The following is a 9,952-nucleotide window of genomic DNA, read 5'->3' as shown; positions in this document are numbered from 1 at the left end:
CGAATTCAACCAAGTTGCAGTATACAAGATCAACACACAAAAATCTGTTGTATTTCCATATCCTAGCAATGAAAAAATAATCCAAAATGAAATTGACAACAGTTCTATTTCACACAACATCAAAAGGAATAAAACACACAGAGATAAATTTAGCCAAGGAGGTGCAAGGCTTGTGCACTGAAAACTACAAAGCACTGCTGAAAGAAATGAATGATGACCTTAAAAAGAAAAGGGGAAAGACAGCAGATTTTGTGGACGGGAAGACTTAATACTTTTAAGGTGGCAATCCCACCCAAAGTTGTCTAGAGATTTAATGAAATCCCTATGGAAATCACAATGCTCTGTTTTACAGAAATGTAAAAGCCAATCCTAAATGCATACGGAATTTCAAGTGACCTTGAATAGCCAAAATAATCTTGGAAAAGAAGAAAAAAGTTGGAGGACTCACACTTCCCTATTTCAAAACTTAGTCCAAAGCTACAGTTATCAAAACTATGTGGTACTAGCATAAGGATAGACACATAGATCAGTGGAGTCCATAAATAAACCCATAGATCTATCCCATGGGTTGTAAACCCAAATGAGTTGAAAACAGGTGTTCAAACAGAACCCTGCACAGGAATGTTCACCAGAGCACTATGCCCGACAGGCACAAGGTGGAAGTCACCCAAATGTACATCAGCTGCTGAGCGGATACACATGTGTGGTCTAGCCATGCATTGCAATGTTATTCAGCCTGCTGAATATTATTCAGCCAGGAATATTATTCATTTGGAAGCAGATATATAGTCGTGATGGTGGCCCAGCACCGCCAGTGTATACTTGGTGCCCCTGGATGGTCCGCCATTAGCTGCCTTCTCTGTACAAAGTTCCCATCTGGTGGACAGTGAGAGTTCCACCAAAGAGAGGGTCCAGCGAGCACAGCGAGCAGGATCCTGCCAGCGCCATTTCTTTGCAGGCCCAGGACCCCGGCGGAGGGGGTGGGGGCGGGGTGAGGTGGGGTGGGGGAGGGGTTATGGGAAAGCAGTGACCTCACAGGGTGCTCCCCGACCAATGAGGGCCCGGCCTATGGTCGCTAGGATACGGAGGAGGGGCCTGAGAACACCGGTTGTCTTGAGATGCTGGGACCAGCAGGCACAACCGACCGCCCCTCATCCCGCCGCACCTCATCCCAGCGCACCGCAGAGCGAGGCCGTCGCAGAAAGCGCGCCCAACGGCCAGCATGCCAGGGAAGAGGGGCCGTCGAGGGTCACCCGGTCGCTGCTCCCACACCGCCCGAGCCGAGCTGTCCTTCTCCGTGAGCCACATGGAGCGCCTCCTGCGGGAGGGCCACTATGCCCAGCGCCTGAGCTCGTCCGCACCCGTCTACCTAGTGGCCGTCATCCAGTACCTGGCGGCCAGGGTCCTGGAGCTGGCGCGCCATGAGGCCCAGAACAGCAGCAGGAGGCGCCTCACTCCGGAGCCGGTGGACGTGGCGGCCCGCAGCAACGCGCTGCTCAGAGACTTGTTCAGGACTATAGCACCATCTCCCAGGCGGCCCCGGCCCAGCCCTAGCTGCCCAACGACACCTGGGTTCCCGGCCCCTGGGGGCGCGGCCGTCAGGCGCCAGGTCCGCTCACCGACCGACCGCACAGCCCGGGCGGCCCCGGCCTGCCCGCCGCCTTGGGCACAGTCACTGCGAGTCAATAAAGTGTTTCAAGAGACCCCCTGCGCATGCTTCACTCACTTGGAGTGGGAGGTGGTGGTGGTAGGACACCCCTCGTCGGAGGGATGGGGGCGGGGGTCTGGCCGGAGTTGGGGGGTGCGGGGCGTGGAGTCGGGGGTCACAGACAGAGAGGAGCGGTCTCCCACGGTGACAGTGCATGGGGTGGCCCTGGGTGGGAGAGGCTGGCTGCGGCGGGGGTGGGGGCGGACTGGGGCCTGGGGTGAGGCCGGACAACAGAAGGCTCCCCCGCTGGCTCTGAGCAAGTTGGAGCCAGGCCAAAGTCCCCAGAGGGACGGGGTTCCTTGCGGCGGCGCTCAACACCGCGAGGGCGGTGTCGTGATAGGGTGAAGGTGCCAAGGCGACCGACCGCCCTGGGTGCGGGAGGCAGGGGTGGGCGGACAGAGCGCTTGGCATGGACTCCTATGGGGCAGGGGCTTTGACGGGAAGATTGAGGCGTGATCGGGATTGGGGTGGGCAGGACACAATCAACACATAGGCAAAGTCAGAATTAGGGTCACGCGGGGTCAAGAGTTTTTGGTTGTGTTCCCCTAGAGATGCCAAGAGATGCCCTGCTTGGCAACCTGCGTGAACAAGCTGTAACCTAGCAACAGTGGGCGGGCGCCCGGCCAGGCCCCACCCCAGCACCCCTGGTTTGCATACGAAGCTTGCACCAGGCACAGCCCCTACCCTCAAGATTCCTGCATATGAATCTTGACACTGGAAAGGCTTTTCTCCCAAACCCTCAATTTGCATATGTGACTTTTGCTGGACCGGGCTCTGCCTCCGATCGCTCAATTTGCATGTCACCGTGGAAATGGCGGTTTAGCATAGAAAGCTAGAGTAGTAACCACGTGTGAGACACACGTTTTAAAATTAATTCTATATGTTTATGCCTTACGTATTTTTGATTAGTGAGAAACTTTATGCCTACTGCTTCCCTGATAGGGTACTAGCCTTTTAATGAAATTTAATTTCTTCATTTTTAATAATGAGAGTGTAATACCTGCCCACCATTTCAGAATAGTGGTTAGAAGAGTTAGAGAGAAATTACATATATTCGATATATAAACCTGATATATAATATATAACATAAAATATATTTTTAAAATATATAAAAATATAGTTGTGCTAAAATAAGAATTTACCAAGTAGTGGGGATAGTACTGCATGCAGTCCATGGCACTCTGTTATTTCTTTTTTTTTAATATTATGCAATAAAATCACCCTCTTTTGGAGCCCAGTTCTACGAATTTAGCACATGTACATATGTGTGTATCCACCACCACATTCAGGATATGGAACAGCTCCAGCAACCCAGGAAAGTCCCTGGTCTGCTGGCCCCGTTTAAGTGCTTGATTTTTGCTAAACTAACGTTTGTTACGTAGAGTCCTCGGTGGGGAGTTGGATGGTGAGCCAAGATTCAATAAAGACCACAAGGGAAAGTGAAGTAGAGAAGTTTATTACTGTACTCACAGGTCCTGGATGAGGTACACAGCACACCTGGAGGGCCACACAGGAGGTCAAGGCAGGGTACAGGCAGAGGGCAAGCAGCAGAACCTGCAGCTTATGCCTTTATTAGGGTCCATAGGTGATGTGTTTCTGAGGTTCCCTGGATAAGGCCAGATTGGCAATTCAAAACCATAAAAAGAGCAGGGTTTTCATAAGCTCTGTTGGAGTCCTATCTAAGGGACCCACAAGGGGAAGGAGCTGGGAGGCGGAAGAGACTGTTTTATCACCAGGGGCTTTGGGGAACTCATATCAGTTACACTTTCTTGTGACTTAGCTGGCTGCCATCCAGGGCATGCCCTTGAGGTTAGGTTTCAGTCCACCCAAGGCCCCTGCAGGCCCCTTAGCCATACAAAAAGAATGCAGAGGCTGCAATATTATGGAGTAGTTTAACTAAACTCTCAACAGTTGTCAAACTCTTTCTTCAGACCTAACCCTTGACAACCACTGCTCTGTTCTCCATCTCTAAAAACTGCCTTTCCCATATGTCTTGCAAGTGAATTCATAAAGTGTGTCAGCTATTGAGGTTGGCTCCTATCACTAAACATACTGCTTTCGAGGTTCATCTAGATTGTTATGTGTATCAGTAGTTATGTTCTATTGTTGAGTAGTATTCCATTGTGTGCATGTACCACAGTTTGTTTACCCGTTGGCCTATTGTAGGACATTTTGGTTGTTTCCAGGTTTTGCAAATTTTTAATAAAGCTGATATGAACACTCATGGATAAGTTTTTGTATGAACTTAAATTTTCATTTCTCTTAGGTAAATACCCAGGAGCTGGACTGCTGGGTCATATGAAAAGGCTCCTCAGGTCTCTTCCCAATTAGCCTCATCCTCATCCCCTAGGGGCAACCACTGTTCTTATTTTTTTCACCACATATTGCTTTTGTCTGTTTTAGAACTTCAAATAATGGAATCATACATGTAAATACTTTCAATGAAGCCTCTTTTGAGATCCACTTATGTTGGACGTGTGCATCAATGATTCATTCCTTTTTATCACCTAGTGTTATTTAGCTATATTGGTAAACTACACATGATTTATACGTTCAACAGTTGATGGACATCTGGCCTGTTTTCAGTTCTTTATTATTATGAAAGAAGCTGCTATAAGCATCTGTGTTCATGTTACTGTGTACACTTATCTTTTCATTTTCCTTGGGTAATTCCTAAAAGTGAAAGTGTTTGTGTAATAGGTTAGGTGTATATCTAGCTTTATGAAAAACTGATAAAGATACTAGAGGGGAAGATGGCGGAAGAGTAAGACACGGAGATCACCTTCCTCTCCACAGATACACCAGAAATACATCTACACGTGGAACAGCTCCAACAGAACACCTACTGAAGGCTGGCAGAAGACCTCAGACCTCCCAAAAGGCAAGAAACCCCCCACGTACCTGGGTAGGGCAAAATAAAAAAGAATAAACAGAGACAAAAGAATAGGGACGGCACCTGCACCACTGGGAGGGAGCCGTGGAGGAAAGGTTTCCTAGAAGCCCCTTCGCGGGCAGAGGCTGCGGGTGGCGGGGAGGGAAGCTTCGGAGCCGCGGAGGTGAGCGCAGCCACAGGGGTGAGGGGGGCAAAGCGGGGAGATTCCCGCACAGAGGATCGGTGCTGACCAGCACTCACCAGCCCGAGAGGCTTGTCTGCTCCCCCGCCGGGGCTGGCGGGGCTCGGAGCTGAGGCTCGGGCTTCGGTCGGAGCGCCGGGAGAGGACCGGGGTTGGCGGCGTGAACACAGCCTGCAGGGGTTAGTGCGCCACGGCTGGCCGAGAGGGAGTCCAGGGAAAAGTCTGCACCTGCCGAAGAGGCAAGAGACTTTTTCTTCCCTCTTTGTTTCCTGGTGCGCGAGGAGAGGGGATTCAGAGCGCTGCTTAAAGGAGCTCCAGAGACGGGCGTGAGCCGCGGCTAACAGCGCGAACCCCAGAGACGGGCAGGAGACGCTAAGGCTGCTGCTGCCGCCCCCAGAAAGCCTGTGTGCGAGCACAGGTCACTCTCCACACCCCCCTTCCAGAGAGCCTGTGCATCCCGCCACGGCCAGGGTCCTGGGATCCAGGGACAACTTCCCCGGGAGAACGCACGGCGCGCCTCAGGCTGGTGCAACGTCACACCGGCCTCCGCCGCCGCAGGCCCGCCCCGCACTCCGTGCCCCTCCCTCCCCCCCCACCTGAGTGCGCCCCCGAATCAGCGGCTCCTTTAACCCCGTCCTGTCTGAGCAAAGAACAGACGCCCTCCAGCGACCTACATGCAGAGGCGGGGCCATATCCAAAGCTGAGCCCTGGGAGCTGTACGAACAAAGAAGAGAAAGGAAATCTCTCCCAGCAGCCCCAGGAGCAGCGGATTAAAGCTCCACGATCAACTTGATGTACCTGCATCTGGAATACCTGAATAGCCAACGAAACATCCCAAATTGAGGAGGTGGACTTTGAGAGCAAGATTTATGATTTTTTCCCTTTCCTCTTTTTGTGAGTGTGTATGTGTATGCTTCTGCGTGAGATTTTGTCTGTATAGCTTTGCTTTCCCCATTTGTCCTAGGGTTCTATCCATCCGTTTTCTGTTTTTGCTTTTCTTTAAAAAATTTTTTTTTCTTAATAATCATTTTTTATTTTAATAACTTAAATTTATTTTATCTTACTTTATTTTATTTTATCTTCTTTCTTTCCTTCTTTCTTTCTTTCTTTCCTTCCTACCCTCCTTCCTTCCTTCCTTCCTCCACCCTCCCCCTCCCTCCCTCCCTTCTTTCTTTCTTTCCTTTCTTCCTTCCTTCCTTTCTTTCTTTCTTTTTCCTTTCTTTTTCTTTCTTTCTTTCTTTCTTTCTTTCTTTCTTTCTTTCTTTCTTTCTTTCTTTCTTTCTTTCTTCCTTCCTTCCTTCCTTCCTTTTTTTCCTTCTTTTTCCTTCCTTCCTTCCATCCTTTCTTTCTTTCTTTCTTTCTTTCTGCTTTTTCTCCCTTTTATTCTGAGCCGTGTGGATGAAAGGCTCTTGGTGCTGCAGCCAGGAGTCAGTGCTCTGCCTCTGAGGTGGGAGAGCCAACTTCAGGACACTGGTCCACAAGAGACCTCCCAGCTCCACATAATATCAAATGGCGAAAATCTCCCAGAGATCTCCATCTCAACACCAGCAAACAGCTTCACTCAACGACCAGCAAGCTACAGTGCTGGACACACTATGCCAAACAACTAGCAAGACAGGAACACAACCCCACCCATTAGCAGAGGGGCTGCCTAAAATCATAATAAGGCCACAGACACGCCAAAACACACCACCAGACGTGGACCTGCCCACCAGAAAGACAAGATCCAGCCTCATCCACCAGCACACAGGCACTAGTCCCCTCCACCAGGAAGCCTACACAGCCCACTGAACCAACTTTAGCCACTGGGGACAGACACCAAAAACAACGGGAACTACAAACCTGCAGCCTGCAAAAAGGAGACCCCAAACACAGTAAGATAAGCAAAATGAGAAGACAGAAAAACACACAGCAGATGAAGGAGCAAGATAAAAACCCACCAGACCTAACAAATGAAGAGGAAATAGGCAGTCTACCTGAAAAAGAATTCAGAATAATGATAGTAAAGATGATCCAAAATCTTGGAAGTAGAATAGACAAAATGCAAGAAACGTTTAACAAGGACCTAGAAGAACTAAAGATGAAACAAGCAACGATGAACAACACAATAAATGAAATTAAAAATACTCTAGATGGGATCAATAGCAGAATAACTGAGGCAGAAGAACAGATAAGTGATCTGGAAGATAAAATAGTGGAAATAACTACTGCAGAGCAGAATACAGAAAAAAGAATGAAAAGAACTGAGAACAGTCTCAGAGACCTCTGGGACAACATTAAACACACCAACATTCGAATTATACGGGTTCCAGAAGAAGAAGAGAAAAAGAAAGGGGCTGAGAAAATATTTGAAGAGATTATAGTTGAAAACTTCCCTAATATGGGAAAGGAAATAGTTAATCAAGTCCAGGAAGCACAGAGAGTCCCATACAGAATAAGTCCTAGGAGAAATATGCCAAGACATATATTAATCAAACTGTCAAAATTAAATACAAAGAAAACATATTAAAAGCAGCAAGGGAAAACCAACAAATAATACACAAGGGAATCCCCATAAGGTTAACAGCTGATCTTTCAGCAGAAACTCTGCAAACCAGAAGGGAGTGGCAGGACATATTTAAAGTGATGAAGGAGAAAAACCTGCAACCAAGATTACTCTACCCAGCAAGGATCTCATTCAGATTTGATGGAGAAATTAAAACCTTTACAGACAAGCAAAAGCTGAGAGAGTTCAGCAACACCAAACCACCTTTACAACAAATGCTAAAGGAACTTCTCTAAGCAAGAAACACAAGAGAAGGAAAAGACCTATAATAACAAACCCAAAACAATTAAGAAAATGGGAATAGGAACATACATATCGATAATTACCTTAAATGTAAATGGACTAAATGCTCCCATCAAAAGACGCAGATTGGCCGAATGGATACAAAAACAAGACCCATATATTTGCTGTCTACAAGAGACCCACTTCAGACCTAGAGACACATACAGACTGAAAGTAAGGGGATGGGAAAAGATATTCCATGCAAATGGAAACCAAAAGAAAGCTGGAGTAGCAATTCTCATATCAGACAAAATAGACTTTAAAATAAAGACTATTAGAATAGACAAAGGAGGACACTACATAATGATCAAGGGATCGATCCAAGAAGAGGATATAACAATTGTAAATATTTATGCACCCAACATAGGAGCACTTCAATACATAAGGCAAATACTAACAGCCATAAAAGGGGAAATCGACAGTAACACATTCATAGTAGGGGAATTTAACACCCCACTTTCACCAACGGACAGATCATCCAAAATGAAAATAAATAAGGAAACACAAGCTTTAAATGATACATTAAATAAAATAGACTTAATTGATATTTATAGGACATTCCATCTGAAAACAACAGAATAGACATTTTTCTCAAGTGCTCGTGGAACATTCTCTAGGATAGATCATATCTTGGGTCGAAAATCAAGCCTTGGTAAATTTAAGAAAATTGAAATTGTTTCAAGTATCTTTTCCGACCACAACGCTATGAGACTAGATATCAATTACAGGAAAAGATCTGTAAAAATTACAAACACATGGAGACTAAACAATACACTACTTAATAACGAAGTGATCACTGAAGAAATCAAAGAGGAAATCAAAAAATACCTAGAAACAAATGACAATGGACACACAACAACCCAAAACCTATGGGATGCAGCAAAAGCAGTTCCAAGAGGGAAGTTTATAGCAATACAATCCTACCTTAAGAAACAGGAAACATCTCGAATAAACAACCTAACCTTGCACCTCAAGCAATTAGAGAAAGAAGAACAAAAAACCCCAAAGTTAGCAGAAGGAAAGAAATCATAAAAATCAGATCAGAAATAAATGAAAAAGAAATGAAGGAAACGATAGCAAAGATCAATAAAACTAAAAGCTGGTTCTTTGAGAAGATAAACAAAATTGATAAACCATTAGTCAGATTCATCAAGAAAAAAAGGGAGAAGACTCAAATCAATAGAACTAGAAATGAAAAAGGAGAAGTAACAACTGACACTGCAGAAATACAAAAGATCATGAGAAATTACTACAAGCAACTCTATGCCAATAAAATGGACAACCTGGAAGAAATGGACAAATTCTTAGAAATGCACAGCCTGCCAAGACTGAATCAGGAAGAAATAGAAAATATAAACAGACCAATCACAAGCACTGAAATTGAAACTGTGATTAAAAATCTTCAAACAGGGGCTTCCCTGGTGGCGCAGCGGTTGGGGGTCCGCCTGCCGATGCGGGGGACGCGGGTTCGTGCCCCGGTCTGGGAGGATCCCATGTGCCGCGGAGCGGCTGGGCCCGTGAGCCATGGCCGCTGAGCCTGAGCGTCCAGAGCCTGTGCTCCGCAGCGGGAGAGGCTGCAACAGTGGGAGGCCCACGTACCGCAAAAAAAAAAAAAAAAAAAAATCTTCAAACAAACAAAAGCCCAGGACCAGATGGCTTCACAGGCAAATTCTATCAAACGTTTAGAGAAGAGCTAACACCTATACTTCTCAAACTCTTCCAAAATATAGCAGAGGGAGGAACACTTCCAAACTCATTCTACGAGGCCACAACCACTCTGATACCAAAACTAGACAAAGATGTCACAAAGAAAGAAAACAACAGGCCAATATCACTGATGAACATAGATGCAAAAATCCTCAATAAAATACTAGCAAACAGAATCCAACAGCACATTAAAAGGATCATACACCATGATCAAGTGGGGTTTATTCCAGGAATGCAAGGATTCTTCAATATACGCAAATCAATCAATGTGATACACCATATTAACAAACTGAAGGAGGAAAACCATATGATCATCTCAATAGATGCAGAGAAAGCTTTCGACAAAATTCAACACCCATTTATGATAAAAACCCTCCAGAAAGTAAGCATAGAGGGAACTTTCCTCAACACAATAAAGGCCATATATGACAAACCCACAGCCAACATCGTCCTCAATACTGAAAAACTGAAAGCATTTCCACTAAGATAAGGAACAAGACAAGGTTGCCCACTCTCACCACTCTTATTCAACATAGTTTTGGAAGTTTTAGCCACAGCAATCAGAGAAGAAAAGGAAATAAAAGGAATCTAAATCAGAAAAGAAGAAGTAAAGCTGTCACTGTTTGCAGATGACAT

General features: G+C 46.0%; 1 protein-coding gene across 1 annotated transcript; it reads left to right on the top strand.

The window, feature by feature from the left end:
• Positions 1–1,222: 1,222 nt before the first annotated feature.
• Positions 1,223–1,554, top strand: LOC132514005 (histone H2A-Bbd type 2/3-like). Its single transcript, XM_060138640.1, is given in 2 exon segments — positions 1,223–1,516; positions 1,519–1,554. Coding segments are annotated over 2 exon segments (330 nt in total).
• The last annotated feature ends 8,398 nt before the right edge of the window (positions 1,555–9,952 follow it).

Source organism: Lagenorhynchus albirostris, chromosome X, assembly GCF_949774975.1.
Source record: "Lagenorhynchus albirostris chromosome X, mLagAlb1.1, whole genome shotgun sequence".
NCBI classification, from domain to species: Eukaryota; Metazoa; Chordata; class Mammalia; order Artiodactyla; family Delphinidae; genus Lagenorhynchus; species Lagenorhynchus albirostris.
This window is presented reverse-complemented; position numbering and strand designations above follow the sequence as displayed.